The following is a 25,608-nucleotide window of genomic DNA, read 5'->3' as shown; positions in this document are numbered from 1 at the left end:
GGATGATCCAGGAAACTGCAGGCCTGTCAGTCTGACCTCAGCACCAGGAAAGGATGTGGAGCAGGTCATTCTGAGTGCCCTCTCATGGCACCTACAAGACAACCAGGTGATTAGGCCCAGTCAGCATGGGTTTATGAAAGGCAGGTCCTGACTAATTTAATCTCATTCTGCAACAGGGTGACTTGCCTAGTGGATGAGGGAAGGGACGTGATTGTCTGCCTGGACTTTACTGAGGTCTTTGACACTGTCTCCTTCAGAAACTCATGGCACAAGGCTTGGATAGGTGCACCCTGCAGTGGGTTAGAAACTGGCTGTATAGCTGGGCCCAAACAGTGATGGTGAATGGAGTTAAATCTGCCTGGTGCCAGTCACTGCCTGGGGTTGACTACTGGGAGCTGTCCTCATCGATACCTGTATTAATGATCTGGATGAGGGGCTGAATGCACCCTCAGTAAATCTGCAGATGTCACCAAACTGGGTGGCCGTGTTGGTCTGCTAGAGGTTAGGGAGGCTTTGCAGTGGGACCTGGACAGGTTAGACCAATGGGCCAAGGATAACTGTATGAAGTTTAACGAGGCCAAGTGTCAGGTCCTCCACCAGGATCACAACACCAACCCCATGATAAGCTACAGTCTTGGGGAGGTGTGGTTGAAAAGCTGTGACTTGGAGAGGGACCTGAGTTCATAGTTGACTGAACCTGAGCCAGCAGTGTGCCCAAGTGGCCAAGAAACCCAATGGCATCCTGGCTTGTGTTAGAAACATGGTGGCCAGCAGGAACAGGGAGGTGATCATGCTGTACTCAGCACTGGTGAGGCCACACCTCGAGTATTGTGTTCAGTTCTTGGCTCCTTGACTTCTTGAGATGCTGGAGCATGTCCCGAGAAGGGGCAGTGAGGCTGGAGAAGAGCCTGGATCACATGGCCTATGAAGGGTGTCTGAAGGAGCTGGGATTGTTTAACCTGGAGAAGAGGAGGCTGAGGGGAGACCTCATTGCTACCTGAAGGGAGGTTGGAACAAGGAGGGGGCAACCTCTTCTCCTTGGTGGAAAATGACAAGACTAGAGGAAATGGTTTCAAGCTGTGATGGGAGGTTCAGGCTGGATGCTAGGAAATACTTCTTCATGGAGAAGAGGGTTATCAAACATTGGAGAGGGTTATCAAACATTGGAATGGTCTGCCCAGGGCAGTGGTGGAGTCACCCTCCCTGGAGGTGCGTGTGGCATGTAAGGATGTGGTTTAGGACTAACCCACACTTTAGTGGGTTGAAGGTTGGACCGAATGATCTTTGAGGTCTCCTCCAGCCGGATGTTTTCTGGGATTCTGTGAATCTGAAGCACTTAAATGGAGTTTTTCTTTCAATTCAATAAAATAATTTATGTGTCCCTGAAAAAAAGGAAGTTCTCTGTCCTCTGCCCTCACTTCATTTCAGTGTAGAGTTATTAATTCTAAGGGACTGCCAACACACAATTGTTAGAAAATTAAGAGATCTGCTATATTCAAGAGACTAAAAAAAATGCTATCACATTTGCACTCTGATGTGCATGTGGTAAAAAAACATAGAATCAGAGAATGGTAGAGGTGGGAAGGGAGCCCTGGAGATCATCTAGTCCAAATCCCTGCCAAAGCAGGGTCCATTTGTTACAGCATTTTTCAGCATGGAAGAGGAAGGTGGAATAATAATTTGAGGCTGCACTGGATATGCCAGGGTCATTATATATGGTATAAAATAGTCATAGTAGTCCTTCACTCAGATAAGCTAGGAACTGAGGGAAGAACTTGTATGCTGCAAATCAAGCACATTAATAGAAGGTGACAATCAGAAGGTAACAGATCTATTGAAAAATTAATAAAAAGCCCTGTCACCTGAAAGAAAAAAAGGCTAGGAAAAAGAGATTGAAGAAGATTGCACAGATCAGGAGACTGACAAGAAACTTTATGTCTGTACCAGTAGATCGTTTTCTGGCCATCAGTAATGATATATTATAATGGAATACATATTAAACATGAGTCAAAAAGAGCTTTGCATATTTACCTAGCAAGAAGTCTTTCACTTTTTGGATGAACTCCTTAGTGATCTCTCTGTCAAGTTCAATGTGATTCTTAGCACTCTCCAGTTGCTTATTAAATTGTGAACCTTTCAACTTGCTGTCTTCTGCCATTTTTCTAACGCTTTCAAACTGGAAACAGTAAAAAAAAAACATTGCCATTTTCTGGAGGTTATCTATCATTGCTTGGCAAGTTGAGCTCTGAAATAATTTTCATCTGAGCCTCAGCTGGAATCACTTAATATGGCTTTGAAAAGCAGAAGGAGACTGTGCTGGGGAACTCCAAAAGTTGCTACCTCACGGCCTTCATCTGGCCTCAAAAAAAGCCTAAGTCAAGCATTTTTTTCTCTCTGCACTGACTGCTAAGCCACAGCCCCATTTTAAAAGAAGGTGCTGAGTGTTGTTTTTTTATTTCATCACTACAGCATGTCATTGATCGGATTGAGCACAGAAAAGGCACATAATTTCATTTGCCCTTTCACATTGGAATTGCTGTTTAAAGTGTACATAAGAGGACACAATTAACAAAGGCAGAGTTCAAGGCTTGTCTTGAAAGTTACATTTTACCATTAAATTAGTATTTGGGATAGTTTAAATGAGAGCTTCAGATTAATTATCAAATTCCAACAATATTTTGCTTTCCTCAGGGCTATCCTTTGTGTTAAGGAAATGCTCAAGTATTTGGGATAATTTAAATGAGAGCTTCAGATTAATTATCAAATTCCAACAGTATTTTGCTTTCCTCAGGGCTATCCTTTGTGTTAAGGAAATGCTCAAGTACCATCTTTCTGCAGTCCATGGAGAGAAGCGATTCACTCTTTCTCCATGCAACAGGAGAAGTGGTGAAGTTTTTACTTACAAAACATCTTTAAGTGCTTTGCCCGTATTATCGCAGAGCTGCCTGAGGCTTGTGAGCACTAGAAGCAATGTCCTGGCAGCCTGGTGCTAGCCACCTCGTTTTGCAGCTGCCCCTCTGTTTGCTGGGTCGCCCAGACACGTGCCCCATTGCTCATTTCTAACCCCCTTAGCTGTGAAACTGAGTGTCTCATGCATTTTAAAAGACAGGAAACGGATACCCAGGCTCCCTGCAGGGAGAGGACAAAGCTACAGCAGAATGGTATTTCTGTTGCAAAATGTGTTTTGCCTATAACTGTAACAGGCATCACCTCTGACTGGCAATAAGAACAAACTGTCTTTACTGGTGTTTTGAGATTATTTTGTTTCCTTGGCACGTGTTGCATGTGCCACACCTTGCTGGAGTTATTTCTCACTGCCACTCGGCAGTACAGCTGACTACTCGATGCCTTTCTAAACAGCACCAAGGGCAGAAAAGCCTTATCTTGAAATTATTTGAAAAAATGATGTAATGGCAAATCTTGGAGTAATTTGAAGTTGTATAACCAGAGCTTAATGCTATGCACAACAGTAATCTGATTGCAGTAAGTGTGGGCTGTACTCAGGCTGTGGACAAATGGTGCTATTTAAACCTTTCCCAGTAAAAGTATAGACAATACTAGCTTGATGTCACCAGCTCCCACAGGCACAGGGCATCTTGACCTGTGACATTTTGCAGCTGTGAGGATGGCATAGCTAGAGCCAGTCTCTGGGTGATATCTAATACTCCTGGTGCTTAATCATGGTAGATACATGATGTTGGGGAATGGCTCATCACTATGTCCCTACTCTTTGTCCAAGGAACAGGTGAGTTTTTGTAGATTTATGACCTCCCAAATCTCATCCACCATCCATTTCACTGAACAAGTGTAGGTTTGATATACAGCACCTGATTCGCAGGTTCTTGTAGCTGAGTAGTCAAGTTATTTAGCAATGCAGCTGTCTCCTCAGCTTTCTTGAAGGCATCAGTGGAGAGAGGAAGAACTCCACTGCAGTTTGGGACCCCACACTGCCTGAGTCTGTGCCTGTCCCAGCACAAAGCTCCCTCGCAGGCTGATGTGAGACAGGGCTGGTCTCCTGTCACCCCACAGATCTGCAATAAGGAAGATGCTTATGTCAGGGAGCCTGAGATACTCTCCTGAGTTAGACATTGTATGAACATTGAACATAGGATGGGATTTTCCCAAAGATGGGTGTTATTGCCAGTTACAGGTACCCTTCCCCTGACTTGAAGATGACAGCCCTTGGCTCAGAGCATCCTTGCAGAAGCCATTTGTTTGGCTCCATGTGTTGCACTAAGACTCTTGCTTCACACTTCTATGGAAAAAGTGCTGAAAACAGCCCCTGGGTCAATGGCTTGTTTTAAAAGATCCAGATGACCTCTCACACAACATGAGACCGTGTCTAGCCCTCCATCCTCAACAGATGTTGAGACTAAAGGCCTAGATTGAGGATTGATTTCATATCTGGCAGGGCTAGCTGAATGTGCTTTCAGGAATTCATTGCCCCCCCCCTACAGGACAGAAATTTCCTCTCCCATGAGTGGTGCAAAAGATACGTGAGCACTCACCATCCACTCCAGGGCAAAGTTGCTCTGCTTAGTTCAAGTTACTGATGTAGAGGGCTGGGGTTAGTCTTTCTGAATTTATGCTAGTGTCTTCTTGAGACTAAAGAATGCTCCAACAGTTCCTTGTGCTAAGTCTGCCCTGGGAGCAGTGGCTTCCAGAAGGATGATAGTAACCACAGCTGAGAAATGCAGCTGTTTCTGATGCAAAAGCATGTCTATGCCAGGGAACTGCCATCTCCCAGATTTAAAAATGCACATAAGCAAAACCTAACTGCGTGAAAATAAACTAACTGGCTCCTATTAAAAATTCACAGCACCTACCTTTTCATTCAAATTTTGACTGTTGGGCCTCCTGATCGTCTTGAGCTGTTCCAGCACATTGCTTGCTTTCAAGGCCTGATGACCCAACATAGTGAGCACACGGTTCCTGGTGTACTCTGAGTATCTTACGATAGGGGTTGTCTCACTGGTCTTCTGTCCTGCCAGCAATGATACTTCAGAGTGTTTTGTAATGTTGCCGATGACCTCTATAGAAACAGAAACAGGGTTTAGCACCATCTGTATTTGTGTTTTATTTAATTCATGTATTTACTTGAGTTCTGGACAAACAATGAATGGCACTTGATTCAGTTTGTTGTCACTGGTGTTAGATTTGAGACAGCAGGGAAGGGAGACACGAGCTATGATTTCCTTAGTCAAGCTTTTAAATCCTTTACTCAGCCACCTTCCAAAGAGGAATAGCTACTCATAAAACCTGCTAAAATAGATGCAAATGCAATGGATCCCATGTCCTTCTTCAGGACCCAAAGTGTATGAGAAGCTAGTGGAAAATACAGAAGTATGAAGAAGATCCCATTAATCACACAAACTGCTGCTGATCTGCATTCATCGGTAGCTCACGCATTACTGCCACTGCTGATTTGATAAACCTCTTGCCATTTATGCTGTTTTGAAATGTAAGTAGGAGAACTGTTTCTGCCAGTTATAAAACTGATGAAACGATCAGCTTTCTGACTGTGACTCAGGAAAGCATTTGTCCTGTCTGGTCGGCATAGCACCCAAAAGCTAAATGGTCTGCTGAATCAAGGCCAAAATTTAGATCACAAATGGGAATGTATGAGTTTTCTTTGGCTCTGAAAAATCTAATTTCAGGGTTGATGCAGTAACAAGAAAAAACATTTCCATGATAAGCTTGTGGGCCAGGCAAAAAATACTTTCAGCAAGAATCTTTTCTTGTTTGCTTAGTCTAAACTTTCCCTTTAGCAGACTCTAAATGATTGGAGAATATTACATTTTTTTGCAGATTATTAATAGCCTAAGAAAAGTATTCAGGCCTTTTGCAAAACACTTAATTTAAAGTTGCTGCTGTTGAGGTTTCCCAGATTCTCCAAATACCCAAGCAGAATTAAGAGCAATGGACCAGAACTGATGTGTCAGCAGTGTTAAAAGCATTAGAGGTCATTGATTAACATCCCTCTTTGTACTGGTAACCGACTCAGTTACTAGCTAAAGTCAATGACAAGGCACTTGTTAAATCTTGCATGCTTTGAAATAGTCCTTGGCCTTTCTTTGATTGAAGTTGAACAACATTTAGTTACTGTGTGGAACCAGGGTTATTTAATTTTGTAACTATTGGGAAAAATGCACACTTTAAACTTAGCTCCTAATACAAAATACTGGCAAGAGGCTGCTGTAAATCTGTACCTAACAGAATGCTTTCTGTGCAATAGTTCAATCACAGGAATAGCTTACAGTGGTTCAGCTCTCCATTAAGTGACCCAAATGCATTTTTTCATGCTTGGTTTGTGATGCAGCTATTGACCTTCCAAGTTCCTTTACATTAAACACCGTGTCATAGCATAGGCTTGATTTACAGCGTAGGAAGCTCTGCTTACTGCCTTACCACACCACAGTGGCTGCAAAGCCAGGGGCCAAGGCTGGGAAGCAGTAGTTTAATGAGATCTCATAAACAGCAAACATTCTTTTAAGAAAACTTGTGTCTTTTTTTTTTTTTCAGTGATTTTAATTCATTATTAGACATTGATGCTTCCAGGTCAGCTGTGTGAATGTAAGCCTGTTCCCCATGTGTAGCTAAAACACAACCAGAAGTGTGCCCTGGTTGGTGTATGTGGCCATATCCTGCTCTGCCTCAGCAAAAGGAGAGGAAAAAACAGACTGAGCCATATATAGGATATGCTGCTGTTCCTGAAATGAACATGGCATGAGTGAGACAGGCTTTCTTTGGGATATTGTGTCCAGCTCAGGAAGGAGGGGGAGCTGCTTGAAAGAGTCCAGCACAGAGCCACAAAAATCATTAAGGAAGTTGAACATCTTCCTTATGAGGAGAGACTGAGGGAGCTGGGGCTTTTTAGCTTGGAGAGAAGAAGACTAAGAGGTGACCTCATTAATGTTTATAAATATGTAAGTAGTGATGCCAGGAGGATGGAGCCAGCCTCTTCTTGGTGATGCCCAGTGACAGGACAAAGGGCAACATGTGGAAATTGAGGCATAGGATGTTCCATATGAAGCTGAGGAAGAATTTTTTCACTGTGAGGGTGACAGAGCACTGGATCAGGCTGCCCAGGGAGGTTGTGGAGTATCCCTCTTTGGAGATACTCAAGAACTGTCTGGATGCGTTCCAGTGTGATCTGCTCTAGGTGATCCTGCTCTAGCAGGGCAGCTGGACCAGATGATGTTTCGAGGTCCCTTCCAGCCCCTGACATTCTGTGATTCTATGATTCTATCAGAGAAGCTGATAATCTTGATGAAAAACCTGTTTCTGTGCTGTTAGATGCTTGGTAGCAGAACCGATGAATATCTGTGGCCCTAAGCAGAAACTCAGCTTAAATTCAAGGTCTTCCTTTCCCCACACCCCCGTGTGCTTTTTATAGGGCTATTTATTCATCTCCTGAGGCCAAAACACAAAGTGGGTTTGGAATGTGACCAGAGAGCACCACGGATGCTTCAGCTGCACATCCACTGACCTCTGTGGGATTTACTGTTTCTTTGCCTTCCTGCCTTTCTGAGAGTCTTCACAAGGCTCGGCTGAATTGGGAAGCCTAGGAGAGCTGTGCTGACTGCTTACACAGGGACCTGAGTGGAAGAGTTGGCTCTGCCAAGTACAACAGGGCAGGGGAGCCCTAAACCTTAATTAATCCTTCTTTTCCCCACTTCCTTTCTCTTGGCTTTGTATTCTGTTGACTTTCCCTTCTTCTTTCTTTTTTATCCTCATCTTTTCTAGGCCAGTCTTCTCTCCTGAACCAAAGACCAAGGGACTGTAAATAGGAGTATTGCCTGTAGCTTCTGTCTTTGCAGGGTTCACATCTCGGCAGTCATCTCTTTAGAGAGTACATTGCTGACAGTGTTCTGCCACTGTGGATGACCTAGCATGTTCGGGATCCCCAAGTGATATGTCTCAGTCTTTCTCCAGACACCATTCTGTGTGGCATTGTCTTTACCACTGTTAACCACTGATGGAGACTGTAATTCTTTCAAAAATTCCAAGGAACTCAGTTCTGACTTCACATTTTTTGATGATGGGGAGCTAGTTCCTTACCACATAAACTCATGTATTTTCCCATGGGAACACTCAGAATTTGCACTATGACTCCCTGCAGCAATTAAACAAACCACTTCTGTACAACATTTTTAAATATTGGGAAGAGTAAGTCAGAACTGGGGAAAAAATCTTTTGCTGTGTGAATCTAGATTGTGAATCTGTGCAGCTTTTAAATCCTGATATAAACATCAGGATTCATTAGACTTCTGACTGATGTGCCCCAACACATGTATCTGAAATCTAAGATGCTAGAGATCATGGCATATTAAAATAAAAGGAAATTTGAAAAGTCACTATAAAATGTTGGTAGTATGCATTTACATTTTTGTGCTACCAAAGGAAGCTAAAGTCTAAGGACCTTTGACCTGCTGTACAGTTCAATGGTGAGAAAACATTAGTGGAAAGTGTTCAGCTGTGTCAGTTCCTTACCTTTGAGGTTCAAGTAATGAAAATTGTGATGCAGATGTATTTTCTGTTGCAGAAGTTCAAACACTAGGTCAGCTTCTTCTCCAATGTCTCTTATGTTCTTGTTAAGGTCAGGAAACTCATAGAGTGTACTGTGGAGGGCATCCATTTGTGTAACTTCTTGTCTGAAAGGGAGATGGCAGTTTGGCAGAAGTCAGACTGGATTGTTCTTAAACTAGAACTGAGATGCACAGTATTTTAGAGGACATGCAATAGATTTCCAAATGAGCAGAAACATTTACTTGTAATGGCTTATTTAGAAAACCTGTGGGATGAATGGGAAAATTCCAGCATTTAACTATATGTATGTGAGGAACAGTTAAGATATGTAAGGATTATTTATGTATCTATTGACAACAGTGGCTTATAAATCCAACTGATCAGAAGCAGGACTTATGTGTAGAGATGGCTAGTGGAGCTTGGGGAAAAACTACTTTCTCACTCAGGGTTTCTTTTTTTTTTCAGGAGCAACCAAGCCCTTACTGAACATAGCCCTGAAAATCCTTGATGCCTGAGAGAGCCTGCAGTGAGAGAAGAGGATGCCTCAACATTTTTTCAGTTTCCGAAATGGCATCTTCAAAGGCTTTGAAGCGCATGTCACAGCCGGGCATTCGTCCTCCTTTTTCTTCAAGATTTGCAGCGAACCTCATTAACCCTTGCACAGTCTGAGCAAGTGCCATAATTTCAGTGTCCCACTGTTCAAAACAAAGATGGCATCGTTGGCAAGAGGGAAAGTCTTTATCAAAGCCACGGCTGCACTGATTGCAGAACCGGCCAGTGACACCAGCACGGCAGCGACATGCGCCGGTGGCTTTGTCACACCTGGGCTGGCTGGTTCCTTCCGGGTTACATTCGCACACTGCAAGAAAGGGACAGCAGGTTACATCCAGTTGTTCTTTTTCCATGGAATTAATGCATGCAAAAGGTACAGTCATGCATTTCAAGACAATAAAAGCAAACTGGTGTTTGAGTTAGAGTGGACTGCCTGGCTAATGGCTATTCTTCATCTTTAACATACATGGTTCCATTATATCCATAGAAGGAACAATACAGACAAATAATATAAACACATTTGTCTGTCTCATACACATAAATATATAGAACCCTGCTCCTCTACATGTATGTCCTGTCTGCCTCATGAATATAAAAGTTAAAGGTTTATTTTAAGGCAGTTTCTAATCCCATTGTCCCTACTCAGTAATACTCACAAATGCATTGCATCCGGGGATTGCCAAAGTAATTTTCCTCGCATTCATCACAGTATCTTCCACTGTAACCTAGCTTACATGGACACTGGCCTGTAAACTGTAAAGATGGGATTAAATAATATCCTGCAGACTCACCAAGGGCAAGTCCTGCCTGACCAACCTAGTAGCTTTCAACAATGGTGTAACTACATCAGTGGACAAGGGTAGACCAACACATCTCATTTATCTGGACCTTTGTAAAGCCTTTGACACAGCCCCCACTGCATCCTTCTCTCTAAGCTGGAGGGATAAAGATTTGATGGGTGGACTGTCCAGTGGATCAGGAATTGGTTGGATGATCGCATACAAAGGGTAGTGATTAACAGCTCGATATTCAGGTGGAGACAGGTGACAAGCGGTGCCCCTCAAGGGATGAGTGCTGTTCAATATGTTCATCAGTGATACAGACAGCGAGATCAAGAGCACCCTCAGCAGGTTTGCAGGTGATACCAAGCAGAGTGGTGTGGCTGATATAACTGAAGGATGGGATACCATCCAGAGAGATCTGGACAGGCTGGAGAAATAGACTAAGGAGTATCTCATGAGGTTCAATAAGGCAAAGTGCAAGGCCCTACACCTATGTCTGGGTAATCTTTGATACCAGTACAGTCTAGGGGATGATGAAATAGGGAGCAGCCCAGCAGAAAGGACCTTAAGGGTACTGGTGATCAAGAAGCTGGACATGAGCCAACAATGCACACTCACAGCCCAGAAGGCCAGTTGCATCCCGGGCTGCATCAAAAGAAATGTGGCCTGCAGATCAAGAGAGGTGATTCTGCCACTCTGTTCTGCTCTGGGTTTTATTTATGTTCCTGTGACTTCTGTCATACAGTGTATGGGTACTTCTGTGACACTGCTTGCACACAATCTTTGAACACCATGGTTTATACAATACTGACCCACCTTTCCCATCCTCCTTCTGAAGGCTGTGAAAACAAAATGGACTTTGAGAGGTAGCTTTACTTTACTAATATGAAACATTTTGTATGTTCCAGTCTATAGAGTCTTGTTAAAAACTCATCCTCTGACCATGAGTGGAGAGCAGATTATTTTCCTTTGCAAAACAGATTAATTTCTTATTTTTTACTGGAGAAAAGTACTATTTTTAGATTTTCAGCTTTTAACTACATATTATCTGACAACCCTGAGTGTACATTATGCCCTAGAAAATATGTTTTTTAAATTGGCTATTAAATTAAACTGCAAGGAATTACAGCTCTGATAACTGGTACAGCTCAGAAAAGCAGTAATGGTTCTGTAAGGTTAAAAGCTACATTTGATAGAAAAAATAATAAACCCACTAAATAAAGTGGAAGAGAAAGCATATGTGAAAGCACATCAGCGAGAGCTTGGGCTAAGCTCCTGGTGCTCTGAAGTCAATAGTAAAATTGCTTTTGACGCCACGGGACCACCATTTCACCTCTCTATTCTGAAATGCTGTTTTATTTTTTCTACATTTAGCTCAAAAAAGTGCACAGGAATTAAAGATGAGGAAAGGTACTCTAGCAGTCTGACAGATGAGCAAGATGAATGTAATGGCAACAGCTGCTACTTCATGAAAATAAACACTTGAAAAAACACTCATAAGACTCTCGGGTTCGTGCCTGGACTTCCCTCTTCCCTATATGTATACCTCTCTATGTGACATTTGTTCCAAAGTATTTTTAAGAATCACTTGGCCAAAAAACACACAGGCAAAGAGAACAGCTTACAAGCAGAGACTCATTGTCAGAACAAGACATCTGGTATAATGACCCAAAGTAACTGCACCAACTGCAAACTTCCAAAGACCTGTTTTCAGGGAGCACAACAGAAAGCTATCCTCCTGTGAGAGTCCCCACAATGCCATGCCAAAACAGCACCACCTCACTTCCCTGAAACATAGTATTTTTCTTGCCTGGTTGCACTGGTTGCTAAGGGAGTTTCTTTCATCGCAGTCACAGATTTGACATCCTTTTCCACTAGCCAGGTCCCAGTAGCCAGAGGCACACTGGTCGCAGGTTGTGCCCACCACGTTGGGCAGGCAAGGGCAAGTTCCTGTGGCTGGGTCACACAGACAGGCTGCATCTCCCCCTGGGCACATAGCTGGGTGAACACCTGCCGGATTGCACATGCACTCTGGAAAAAGAAGGACAATTACTACAGTAGATGATAGTGTAGGTGATGGACAATCAAAGATGCACATAAAGCCCATGCTGTAGATTTACTGAACACCTTTTCAATCTCTTATAGTTTACCTGTCTGTCTATAATAACTTAGAAATACTGTTTTGAGCAAATTTACTGGGAATGCTCAGTACTTTTAATACCAGCACCAAAACGAAGGCATATAGAATAAAATGTAAAGAGAGTAAAGAGAGGCTGATTTACAGTGGGCAGTGGGAAATCCCAATAAACCAAGTAAGCTAAGCCCATCTTGTGAAGAGCCAAAAGTTCCTGCTTGACCACTTCCAATAGAAATCTTCCCAGAATGGGCTTGAAACTGTATTCTAGAGATTTCCAGAAAAATAATTTCTTGAAAATACCTACAATTGTCTGGCCTGTAGAAATCAAGCACATTTGTGAAAACAGTCTTTGGGAAACACTAAGAAGAAACTCAGGACTTGTTTTTGATTACACTCCTGCCTGTCATTAGAAGTGCTGAGTTATTGACAATGCTCTCATGGAGTCTATTAAATTGCCTGAACAATCTCATTTGAACTTAATGAAAACAACTGGTAAGGCAGAGAGCTCAGCAAGGGATCATCTGGTTAACTGAGCATTGCTTAGTTGGCATCAGCCAGCACCATGCATAAAAATATTTTATTCTTTTACTCCTTCCTGAATGGGCTGAATGCACTTTTATTTTCCTAACAGAGAGTACTGATTTCATTTCACCAAGTAGTCCTAGGAGTGATATACAGTATGGGATTTAGTGAGACTTGGATGACAAATAATTTAATAGATGCCATATCAACAATTATTTGTATCACTGGAACAAAATATATTTGGTCTTCTCATATTTTGCACCATTCATCTGCTTTAGTTTTACTGTCCCTCCAAGGGTTAACCTCTCCCAGGAGCCTAATTTCTTTAAGTTTTTGCTTGGTAGTAATAGGCAGTTTCAGTGCTGCTGCTTACTTACTTTGACAGTTTTGAAGGAGTGCTGAGCCAAAGTATCCAGGTTTGCAGAACTGGCAGTTTGCTCCATGGGTGTTGTGTAAACACTTGGTGCATTCCCCAGTGACCCTGTTACAGGACTCTGGGTCTGTCACATCGATATTGTTATTGCAGGGACATGGAGCACATTCAAGCCTGGGGCTGCTTGGGTTTTTGTAGAACCCACTAGGACATTCGTCACACCGATTTCCTGACAGAGATTAAGGTAAAAATATTTACTGACTGATGGGAATTCAAGTGAAATATGTAACTTCCAGTAATAGTTAAAAGATTCAGACTGCCTGTTCAAAGCACATTTCCAATGGAGATATTCACCTGTTTGAGACTGTTGCACTTTAATCCTATGATCAGTTTAAATTACATCACCCACACTAAAGTCTGATGGAAATAGATTCTGTTCATCCCAAATAGTTTTCACCAAGGAAGTCCTTTCATTAGGAGTAACCAGATGCCCTCTCACACAACACCTCCAAGCATCTTTTTCTAGCAAAGTCCTCTCAATGACAGCAGTCAGGGATGGCTGTATTTGCAGGATTTTCCTGGGAGCCTTCACAGTGACAGCAGCAGGAGAAGGTGGGAGTGCCCTTTCCTGGAGCGACTCAGAGTCTGGTAGATATACCCTCCTGTCTGTAACCCAGTAGAAGATTCCCAGGAAATCAGATGAGCTCTGGGACACTCTCTCCTTGTTTGCTGGCACTGCAATTACTTCTGCACACTATCTTAATGACTGCTGTGATCACAGTGCTACCTCTCTTAAATGTGGAAATCTTTCTGGGCAGGCTGATGTTGCTGGACCTCATCCCCTGACCTATACTCAATCAAGAATGCTGCTTCTTTGCCATGGTTCTCAGGATTAGAACCTTTCACAGTCTTTAAGACCAAGAGCCTTGATGGGAAGGAGCCGGAGGAAGTCCAAAACTGAGGAGTGCAGTGGTTTGTGAGGATAGAAGTCCTGAGCATGAGTACCAACAAGGATTATTTTGGCCAACTACTCAAGGAAACTGCTCTTGACTTATAAAGGAACCTGGCCTAAGTAAAGATGACAGCATTGGTTTGGTTTTGACACTGTTTCTCAGCAGGCTTTGCTTCCATCACTGGAGATCTTTCTAATGCCCAGGTACAGGGAAATATCTTCAGTTCTCCCTGCAGAAATTCAAGCTAAGTCAACAGGATCTTAGGGAGCAAGGCATTTGAGACAGCTGACAATGGAAACCTCATTTCTAAATATACAATTTCAGTGGAGAAGCAGTCACTTTTAGGCACAGTGTCAATGCAGGATTCCTCTATATGGAAAAAAAATAATCTCTGATTAGGAAATCTTATCAGCTCTTTTTGTTACTCTGTTCTATCCAATTTGGGCTTCCAATGCTTGTTTTTCAGAGGTGATGGGCATCTGCAGTTCTCCCTTCCCCTCCCCACCATGTTAATGTAGTGCCTCTGGAAAAAGGAGGAGGTTTCTAGAGCATGTCATGGTATTAATTTATGGCTTCACTCCTTCTATGTAGGTGAATCCCTTTTCCAAGCACTAATTGCACAATCTTCTCAGTCAGGACTTCCTCACCTAATTTCACTAAATCCAAGTGTTATCTGTTTTCTTTCCCTAGTTGTCATTTCTGAACAGAGCATAGGCAGAAGATGAGTTTTTCTCTCGTATTAATTTTAATTGAATCAAAACCATTTCCTATTTTGCTTCATACCTGAATATCCCTTGAGACAATTGCAGACTAGCTGTGCAGACTGTGAGTCCTGGTAACAGGAATGTGCAAAATACCTATTGCTTGTAGGTGCCCCAGGGCACATGCATGGGCGGCACTGTTCTCCATTCAGAGGGTTTCCATAATAGCCATCCATGCACCTGTCAAAGCAGCCAACACAAAGCAGCAGAAATTGTCAAGAGTGCTTCCTTGTGAAGGAATTAAGGGGGAAAAAAGAGGGCACATCACCTTTGGAAATGGGGGGTAGGAACTCAGGAAAAAAATAAGTATGTTGATAGGTCATGTAGGAAGAAAATTCAAGAGGCAAAAGCCTTGTTAGAGAAGCTGAGGCTGGATGTTAGGAGGAAGTTCTTCACAGAGAGTGATTTCCCACTGGAATGGGCTGCCCAGGGAGGTGGTGGAGGCACCATCCCTGGGCGTCTTCAAGAAAAGCCTGAATGAAGCACTTAGTGCCATGGTCTAGTTGACTGGATAGGGCTGGGGGATAGGTTGGACTGGATGATCTTGGAGGTCTCTTCCAACCTGGTTGATTCTATGATTCTATGAACTTAGACCGGCCACTGCTATGAACGATAACAAGAAGTGTATCTATAAATATATTAATGACAAAAAGAGGAGCAAGGATAACCTCCACTCTTCATTGGACAAGGAGGGGAATGTAGTGACTAGAGATGAGGAAAAGGCTGAGGTGCTTAGCACCTTCTTTGCCTCAATTCTCAATAGTAAGGCAAGCTGTCCTCAGGAGCTGTAGGTAGAGTCAGGGAGCAGAACACCTCCCCTGTAATCCAGGAGGAAGTAATTAGGGACTTGTTGAGCCTCTTGGATCCTCACAAGTCTATGGGATCAGATAGGATCCATCCTAGGGCAATGAGAGAGCTGACAGATGAGCTGGACAAGCCACTCTCCATCATTTATCAACAGTCCTGGCTCACTGTAGAGGCCCCTGTGTCCAAAAGCACTGAAAGAAAAACCCAGTTGGTTTCACAGGGAAGTCCTTAAAAGTAAATGACAAGGTCCAATGTCAAACTAAACTAAATAGCTAGCAAATTTAGTTCTGATGTCTGTGTTGAGCTGTGATATTGGTGCCAATGTATAAAACAAAAAGAGGAGCACTATTTTCAAGAGAGCCAGATATGTGAAAATTCATTTGTTGGTCATGTGGAAATAATATGAACTACTAAACAGGGCATGTTTATTTAAGCTCCTCAGAGACAACTGCTGGTATTAAAGTGAGTATTCAGCACGAGTCTAGCCTCTTGGCAATTTAAAAACCATCAGGAGACAGGCTATGTTATATGCAGTGTTTTGCATGTCCCCAAGCACATGGTGCCATAGCAACCAAATCTTAAATGCTTTCTTGCAGGGATCCTGCTGCACTGCTGTGTATACATTACATTCATCTTCCCACATGCATTTGCCAAACACATAGGTATTTGTATTTTGCAACTAGGCTCAGTTTAATCCTGGGGGTTGATACATGTTTCCTGTTAAGGTCGTGGATGCTTTCCATGCATGGCCATCAGCTACATGTTTCAGAAAGCACCAGTGTTTGGATGAGCTTTTTATCACTGCTCATCAACTTACCTTTCACAGCGGCTTCCAGCGGTAAACCCACGGCAGTTCAGACACCCTCCAGTCACTGGGTCACAAAGCTCTGCATAGCCATTGCATATGCAAGGACGGCAGTGGGGAAATCCAAAATACCCAGCCAGGCATTGGCTGCAGTGTTGACCACCCACCTTCCAGCGGCAGGAGCACTGCCCAGTCACCTGGTCACACAGTGTGCTCAGTGAGCCCTGCGGGTGGCACCCACACGCTGGAAAACACCAAAGGCAAAGTTGCATCCTGAACATACATTACCACCAAGCCTGCTCATCGCTGACACTGCTCCAAGGCAGTGTAAGCAATGGGGATGGAGAATCTGTTATTTGAGGAAATATTTTATACATTGCTTCACATATAATCATTAATTTAAAGCCTTAAAGAGGTGAGGCATGCATGAAGAGACAGATACTGCTACAGGGTAATATCACTGGTGCTGGCTGCCAAGTACTCACCATAGCAGCCATGGAAGCCAAAGCCATAGCTGCCCGCAGAACAAGTGTCACAGCAGCGCCCCACAACATTAGCTTTGCACTGGCACTGGCCTCCCAGTTTGCTGCAGCTGGTATTCAGTGACCCTTTGGGATTGCACCTACATGCTTCCAAGGGGAAAAGAAAATCAAAACAGGTTTGGTTGTAAAGGAGTGTGACTGCTCTTGTGAGTTTACAGGTCTTACAACTAAAAATAGGAAGGAAAGAGTTTGGTAGTTCTCATAAGGAGTTCACTAGCCACCAGTGACCACAGCTTGGATGGTGATGGTTTATCAGGCACCTGCTCAAGTCTTAGCTTTAGAGGTTTCATATTCAGGGCACAGCATTCAGCACATATTTTGGGTAGGACAGCAGCTGGCATAGCAAAATGTAGATCCCAAAGGAGATATCTCAAAGTCTAGAAGGGCTTGATATAAATCTAGATCTAGCTGCATCACTGGACAGAACCTGCAGGCAGCCTCCACTTACTGTTTTCTGCTTTCTGGACCCTTTCATCTTACTTGTCAAGTGAAGCTGGTTCACTAACTCACAAGGGGTATTTGTCCAGGATACTCACATGCCAGCAATAGAAAGCAAGCCAAAGTCCCATGTTTCACAGTGGGAGAATCCCCTTGCCATGGGACTCAGGCTAATGGGGAGTCAGCATAGCCCAATCTTATGGGCTCACCTATACCTTACTCACTAAATGTGTGAATGAAGTGTAGGTCCTTCTAAAAACAGTCCAGGTCAAGCAGATTCTAGGCTGTATTCCAGTCCTTTGTAGGCAAGGTTCCCTGAAAGGAGCTGGCCACCAAAGTTGTCCAGAAAGTTTCCTCTGATTACTGGAAGCACAGAGTAGCCCCATTTCTCTGGGCACAATGCCAGGGAAGTCCTCTGTGACATGAAGCCTAGCTTGCCCTTTCCTCGGTGGGCCCAGGAGACTGTTTAGGGCTTCAGACTCCACCTGCCATTCCTTATTCTGGAACAACCACTGAGCTTTTTTTGGTCAGTCTCTTCCAGCACATCAGCCTGTGTGCCATTATGCCTGAAGTCCTACCAAGGCATTTGGCTGACCTGCAGCATTCTGTGAGAGGGCTTAAACATTCTTGTCTTTTTACAGCATCCAGAAAACTATAGAAGTTAGTGACCATCTGGTGAAGCTGCATTTGATTGAAATGCTCTTCAAAGAACACACAATCACAGCTGCTCCATGAAGCTTATCAGGTGAGATGAACTTCAAGAGCCATGCCACCTAGAGGTATCAGCAGCCCACCCAGAATTCAACAGGACATACCTTCCGCATCCATACATGCTACATGTTGATTGGCTTCACTTACTAACACCATCATGGGCTGAGAGCTTTCCAGTCAACATCTCCCACAAACTCAAGGGGAAATCAGTAACTGTCCCAAAGAGCTGCCTGAGCAGGTTGCTCCTTACCAACAGCACCGTTGTGAATGCGAGCTGACATGCTCACTATGAGCCGTGCGCATACTTCGGGCAGGACATGAGGTCCAACTTCAGATGCAATTTCAATACAGTGATACTTCTGGTACTCATCTAAATCCTTTTTGCTGCACAAATTCTCCACGGAGCTGATTCTGGGAATAAGTCCAAGCTTTGGAATTAAGAGGGTAAAGAAAATATTTTTGCTTAGATGTGCTGAAACCCAGGATTTCCCATATTATCTTACTGTGCTCCACATTGCCAAGACAGAGGCCCGGAGCACTGTGTTTTCAAACCTGCTCAGTCATCTAAACTGACATTTATTCTGAAGGTCTAGACATTCCACAAGTTTTTTCAAATAAAAGTGACTATGTACAAAAAGTCAGATGGTAAAAAGATCTCAGATATACATTCAGAATTGGTTTTGCTTCCTAAAGATGTCATGTTGATGACTCCAAAAGCAAGATTTGGCTGAAAGTTTTACTTGTATTACCAAGATAGACAAAAATTGGCTGAAGGTTCTAGGTCCAAGCATGGACAGCCTTTGTCAGATACAGTTTTACAGAATTAATTAGAGGAACAGACTTAAAAATATTTTTTTCTCAAGACAAAGACCCAAAACTACCATCCAGGGCCTTTCCTGGTGGGAAGAGTATTTTTAATTAGATGCAGGCAAATTACAGACATTTTACAAAACCAAAAAACACCTGTGTGAAGAGGAAATTCATGAACTTATATCCTTAACCACAACATCTTGTCAGCATATGTGGAGTGTGTCCAAAATAAATGACAGATAGAGCAACATACTCTATTATGTATTCAAATATGACTTGAAAAGTTATTATTTGTTACAAATTCTGTCTCTCTGCAGAAAAACATACGAACACATTGCCAACAAAAGAAAGCAGAAGCACATTTTTGCTGAATTTCTATTAAAACACACTATAAATAATGTAAAAAATAATTTAATAAGTCTGTGTAAAAACCAAAATCACACTGGTATAAATACAAACTCAAGCGAAATGTGACAGAACTACTTACCGAGTCAATCAAGATGAACAATTCTGCCATTGGGTCAGAGGCTGAGGGCTGAGAGAAATACACATCCACAGAATATTCTGTTCCTGGCTCCAGGCAGACTGGAGTTTGAAGAAGTGCAATCCTGTTCAGCAGAAATAAAGCACAGTTTTAGCCAGGAGTTGGGCCATGCACATTTACTGGATGCTGTGAGCCCTCTCTCCTCTCTGTGCCTGCACCCAAATGCCTGTAGCCCCAAGCAAGCCATGCTGCTGCAGGGAGCATACTTGACCCCACTGCTTGCAGCCTTTAGAAAAGCTGAGTAACTTTTGCCTGAATAGTTCACCAAGTGCAATCTAAACGTGGCGAGATTAAGCTGAAAAAAGCAGGTTTTACTACTTCAAGCATAGGAGTCTGCAACTCACTCTTTGCATTTGTCCTTTCCTGCCTCTGTTTGATTAAGACTTTGGTCACATCCTCTTGTCTCCCCTATTCTTTGCATAGATCCAAGTGGAAAAGCTGGTTTTGAAAGTAGGCTAGAACAGTGAATTTAAGTCAGTATTTCCTTACTATTCTGGTGGTGAATGGTGCCACATCCAGTTGGCAGCCAGTCACTAGTGGTGACCCCCAGGGCCCAGTCCTGTTAAATATCTTTACTGATTATCTGGACAAGGGGATTGAGTCCAGCATCAGTAAGTTTGCAGATGACACCAAGTTAGGAGCAGGTGTTGATCTGTTGGAAGGTAGGAGAGCCCTGCAGAAGGACCTTGACAGGCTGGATGGGTGGGCAGAGGCCAATGGGATGAGATTTAACAAGGCCAAGTGCAGGGTTCTGCACTTTGGCCACAACAACCCCAAGCAGCACTACAGGCTGGGGACAGAGTGGCTGGAGAGCAGTCAGGCAGAAAGGGACCTGGGGGTACTGATAGATAGCAGGCTGAAGATGAGGCAGCAGTGTGCTCAGGTGGCCAAGAGAGACAATGGCATCCTGACCTGTATCAGGAACAGTGTGGCCATAGGACAAGGGAGGTTATTCTGCCCCTGTGCTCAGCACTGGTGAGGCCACACCTTGGGTACTGTGTCCAGTTCTGGGCTCCTCAATTCAAGAGAGCTGTTGAGATACTGCAATGTGTCCAGAGAAGGGTGACAAAGCTGGTGAGGGGCCTGGAACACAGCCCTGTGAGGAGAGGCTGAGGGAGCTGGGGGTGTGCAGCCTGCAGCAGAGGAGGCTCAGGGCAGAGCTCATTGCTGTCTACAACTACCTGAAGGGAGGTTGTAGCCAGCTGGGGGTTGGTCTCTTCTGTCAGGCAACCAGCAACAGAACAAGGGGACATAGTCTCAAGTTGTGCCAGGGAAGGTATAGACTGGATGTTAAGAGAAGTTCTTGCCAGAGAGAGTGATATGCCATTGGAATGGGCTGCCCAGAGAGGTGGTGGAGTTGCTGCCCCTGGAGGTCTTCAAGAAAAGCCTGGATGAGACACTTGGTGCCAAGGTCTAGTTGATTGGATAGGGCTGGGTGACAGGCTGTACTGGATGATCTTGGAGGTCACTTCCAACCTGGCTGATTCTATGATTCTATTCTATGAAATAGCTGTAGCTGGATCTTTGCCAAAGCAACAGCTAATCCCAGCAGGATCTCACACTGCTTTCCTGGCTTGGGCAAACCATTACCACACTGAGTAATGGGGAGCATTGAACTGTTCCTTAGAACCTACGTAGTACTGTGGTGTGACAGCAACAGAAAAGGCCACACATTTTTCTAACATTCCCACTTTCACATACTTGCTACTTTGCAGCACTTTAGTAAAAGATTTGCACACAGAAAATCTACAAACAAAAAGACAATCACAGTCAGACCTCTTTGTAGCTGGGAGAGGCAACACATGTGGCTCCTGTGCAAAGCCTTTGTTTTGGCAACGTGAACTTGACAAAATACCAACAGGCTGGACCACAACACTTGCTAGCCAGTCCTCCAGTGACTGCAAACAAAGGAAAAAATACAGTAATTTTTCACATCTGAAAAAAAACACTTTCTCTTTGCCAGGGTTAATGCCAGTGAAAGCCATCTGCAATGACAAAATGGATTTTCTCTTTGTCCTTGAAGGACTATAAAAAAATAATGTTGTGGTGGAAAATATGTTGTATTTGCAATGGGTAACTGAAGAGCAAAGACAGAAATGAGACCTTAGCTGGTGCAAATGGAAACAGCTTTGTAAAGTCATTGGAATTGTTTCCTTAACACAGTGCTGTTCTGGGGATATCTTTCATTATCTGCCTCCTCTCACGTATAATAAGGAATAACAAATATAAAGACCTTGTGACAGAAGTCTAATCCAACCCTTAGAAGGAAAAAAGCTATGTCTAACCAGCCCACTGCAAAATTGTTCTCATGTTTTAAGACATGGGGAGTTTTGTTTGCCTCAGAATGACAGTAAGAGAACAGAATACAGTAGAAAGAAGTAGGATTTCAACTGGTGGAATTGTACTAGGGGCAAAAGAGCAGCTCAGTACAAATACTAGTAACAATAAAACACTTGCCTGTGTTTCTGAATACATGGTTGCAGACTGGTTTAACCAAATTTGGGTTAAAATGTTTCTCTAGACATGTCTTCCTCACCGAAAAAAAATGTTCAGGAAGAAAAATAGGATTTTGGCTATTCCCCCACAATTTTCAGACATCTCAGAGCCAGTTGGAGAAACTGGGAAGCTGGATGCTACAAAAGCCCTGGATAAATATCTACTCAGATCACTCCTCCCTGTGCACATTTGCCTGCACAGAAAATCCCAGCTAAAAATGTAAGATGCTCATCTAAAAGGAAGTACATTCTGCACATGTCTGCTTTGTGGACAAGAGTCCAGTCCAAGCAAAGATACGAAAAGAAGAACCCCAGAAGATGAAATCTTGGCTGATTTTTCAGGCTAGAGTGGAAAAGGTTAAGGGGGTCAGTGGAAGGCATGTTACTTTGCTGATAAGGATGAAAAGGCAAACAGTTTTCATTTTAAATACAGAGAGGGACAAGGTGCTGCATCCTATTACTGACAAAACAGACCCTGCATCAATCACAATATACCAAGATACACAAGATATCACAAGTACCTGAGGTTCATAACGAATTATGATATCAAAGTCCATAGCAAAAGGAATGTTGTTGATGACAAATCTCAGCCCAGCTCCACTGGGAACTCGGGCGAGGCCAGGTCCTGTCCATGTCACAGATCGACCAGGGCCCGGCTGCCTTAAAACCACTGTCACAGCTGAGTCCTGTCCAAATTGTATAGCACCCTGCAAAAGCACAGTGACATTCTCAACAACACACAGAGTCAATTTACAAAAATACAAACTCAGGAAAAAAGCAAGAAACTATTTTTGCCATGTTGTTTACTCATTTCAGCCATCAGCCAGCCTTATTTTCTGAACAAGCTTGAGATCAACAGTCTAAGAACTCGCCCAGGTGTAGGATCACAGAACCACGGAATGGTAGGTGCTAGAAGGGATCTCTGGAGATCATCTAGTCCAACCACCTCGCTACAATAGGTTCACCTAGAGCAGATTGCTAAGGATCTGCTGAAGGTCCTGGTCATACCTACTGGGTAATGCAGGAGAATGGTGAAATTCAGTGCATTCCAAAGAGAAATTTAACCTTAGCAGAGAGAGTTTAAATTCAGAGTGTACAATACAAGCTGTTAGGAGTTTTCTGTTCTAGGTATTGTCTGCCATCCAAAGGCACCATCTATGAAAGAATCTACAGTACATGAGCATGAACCCAATGTCACCTGGGAGTCCCTGTTCTCTTCTCACCTCATCTGCGAGGAGACAAAATCTTTACTGTTCTCTGAGCTTTTGAGTCACCTACATGTGAGACAGACGGAACAAAGCATGAAGTGAACATTACAAGTTCAGTTCAGGTGGGTGGTCAGCCTGTGCTGGTGGCAGTGGTGGGTTGCGTCAAACCTGGCTGACTTCCTCAGTTTCATTATTCATTATTGCAAAAATTATTTTAGATTAGACAGATAATTCTCATCAAAAGTCTGAGTGAAATAGACAGGGGGGGATTGTGCTAGTTTGAGACTAACTGGAATATTTTAGTGAGAGAGATTAGATTATAGATTGTGAAAAGGAAACAATGGTGATGTCTACTTCACTCACAGGCTTGCTGAGATGTATGAAAACAAGAACACATAACACAAATAACACAGTGGGTCTCTGTTGCAGCTGGTGCCTGTACTTTTCTCCCTGGCCTGCTTTCTGCATATCTTATCCTTCTGCTTTCTACTCTCCCTGGCCAATCCTCCAAACTCACCTTGCATGTAAGGCAAACTCTGGGATAAGGTAGAGAGGGGGGAGACATTGCAATTATTTGAATAATTGCAGTTACTCTGGGGAGCTGAAGAAGTGACAGCTACTTACCTGGCAGGGGAGACACCATGATCAGGCAGAAATACAGAAATATACAAATTAAAAGTAATACAGAAACACAGCACCCTTCCCAGAAACCAGAGGACCCAGGAGAGGCTCCAAACCACCCTTCCACCCCTCTACCTTATCCCAGAGTTTACCTTATGTGCAAGGTGATCTCATGCATTTACACATTTCATTGTCCTCTGTTTCAAAAGAAGATGTTAGCATTTTCTGCAATCTTAAGATTTAGGCACCATTTTACCTGTTCCAGTCCAGATTTTCTTACTCTTCGTTTCCTGTGTCTGTTTAACACAATCTTCCCATTTTCAATCACAAATTCATAACCTTGCTTCTGGAAGTAGATGTCACACCTTGGAAGAGTGCTTGGCTTAACCTATGACATAATGAGAAAGCAGTAGTGTTATCTCAGCAATTTTGATGGGTAAGTAAGCAGACAAATGAAAATCTGTATTCTCAGAAAAAGCTCTGTCTTCAGCTGGGTTAAACTCTAAACTAGCTGCCCAAATCCTGTTTCCTCACTCTCTTAAAATTATCTTGCACTTCCTCTCATAAGCTATGGCCCACATCTGTTTTCCATTTAATTATTGGACATCAGGATGATAACTGGTTGTGATTATAGTTCAGTATTTGAGGATGTGACCTGCAAATAAACATTTTTTATTATTATTCCTTCTCTATAGCTTCTGGAAAACACAACAGAGAAGAAATGTTAGTAAAGGCAGAAGACGTGCATTCCAGACTTGTACTCTGCGTGGGGAACAACTACCACCGTGTTGAAGAAAACAAAATAGAAATGTCTAAAATCACTATAGATGAATGTCAAATTCTTGAGGAAATTGGCAGCAGGAAAGAGTCCAGTGGAGTGGAGAGGAATTTGTTTTACAGTGTTGTACGTTCCCATACATACCATCGTTTGCGAAGGCTGTTGTCAACTCAAACATTTTCCTCTAATTTAAATAATTACATTAATTTCTCTAAGTCATGCTAGACCAGCTCACACTTGAGAAGCAGCACAGACAGCTTTGCAGGTCACACTATGCTGTTGCAACCATCTCTTGGTAACAGCCAGCTATGGGATAGTCATGTCCATGAAGAACAAGGATGACTGGAGGATAGTCAAGGGACTTGCTTTGTATCTTGCTGCTGAAGAGTTGGTCTGGCTGCTCTCCTCAGCTGCTGTGCCATCTTGCATGGATCCTCTTTCACTACAACACTTAAAAAGCCAACTACATACCAAAGGTGCAGAGCCATAGAGGATCTTTGCATGCTCAGCTTCATAAATATAATAATCCAGGGGCAAAAAGAAGTAGCCTGCAGCTGGCTCATTACACTGGCGGCTCACAATGTTGGGAAGACACTTGCACTGACCATCCTTTGGTGAGCACCTAGGGTAAGAGTTGGTAAAGGGAGAAATTCAGTGAGGCATGTCTGGGTTCTCAGAGCATGAGAACAGCTCAGACCCACTCAGCTTTGCTTGATTTCTTCCATCGTCAGATTGTGTTCCCTATTAAGCCTCTTCCTGCTCCCCACCTCTGCAGTTGCTGATGCTGAATTTATTCATTGCTACTTTTTCATCCCTGAGGAGACATTACATGCTTCGTCTTTCTCTGTCCATTCCAAACCTGAAACACAGATTCTCTGGTTTCCTGAGCATCCATTATTATCTATTCCCATATTAATTTCTTCTGTTTCTATGTCTATTACTGTATCTATCACTATTCTGAAGCATCTATCACCTGTAATTTTGGAGGTGTGACATGAGATCAACCTGCACACAATGAGCTGCTCTACAGTGTCAGACTATGTGCTCCTATGTCTTAAGTCTAATAGCAATAGAGAAGACCCTTGACCAACAGACTTTTGGAGTTAACTGAACCCAAGCCTGCTTCTAAATATATGCATTTTGAACAGGAGCCAGTATGTTAGGAAAAAAATTAAGATATTTATAGTTTTTGAAGTATATGTAGAAAGCCAAGTTACAAATGTCACCTCTTACTTCCAAT

The 25,608-nt window shown here is 43.2% G+C and overlaps 1 protein-coding gene across 1 annotated transcript in view; it reads right to left on the bottom strand.

Annotated features, from left to right (window-relative positions):
* LAMB4 (laminin subunit beta 4) overlaps positions 1–25,608 on the bottom strand; it is a 54,371-nt gene that overhangs the window by 5,306 nt on the left and 23,457 nt on the right. The window contains exons 13-29 of the mRNA XM_064142484.1: positions 24,840–24,990; positions 23,847–23,978; positions 22,283–22,468; positions 21,043–21,164; positions 19,210–19,330; positions 18,163–18,340; positions 16,707–16,850; positions 16,234–16,465; positions 14,632–14,789; positions 12,900–13,124; positions 11,674–11,894; positions 9,738–9,834; positions 9,013–9,388; positions 8,494–8,654; positions 4,827–5,032; positions 3,828–4,031; positions 2,032–2,176 (exon numbers count right to left, since the gene is read on the bottom strand). Coding sequence (XP_063998554.1) covers positions 2,032–2,176; positions 3,828–4,031; positions 4,827–5,032; positions 8,494–8,654; positions 9,013–9,388; positions 9,738–9,834; positions 11,674–11,894; positions 12,900–13,124; positions 14,632–14,789; positions 16,234–16,465; positions 16,707–16,850; positions 18,163–18,340; positions 19,210–19,330; positions 21,043–21,164; positions 22,283–22,468; positions 23,847–23,978; positions 24,840–24,990 — 3,059 coding nt within the window. The remainder of the gene's footprint in view (positions 1–2,031; positions 2,177–3,827; positions 4,032–4,826; positions 5,033–8,493; positions 8,655–9,012; positions 9,389–9,737; positions 9,835–11,673; positions 11,895–12,899; positions 13,125–14,631; positions 14,790–16,233; positions 16,466–16,706; positions 16,851–18,162; positions 18,341–19,209; positions 19,331–21,042; positions 21,165–22,282; positions 22,469–23,846; positions 23,979–24,839; positions 24,991–25,608) is intronic.

This window comes from Pogoniulus pusillus, chromosome 4 (assembly GCF_015220805.1).
Source record: "Pogoniulus pusillus isolate bPogPus1 chromosome 4, bPogPus1.pri, whole genome shotgun sequence".
Classification (NCBI taxonomy): Eukaryota; Metazoa; Chordata; class Aves; order Piciformes; family Lybiidae; genus Pogoniulus; species Pogoniulus pusillus.
Note: the sequence above shows the minus strand (reverse complement) of the source record. Positions and strands in the feature narration are given on the sequence as shown.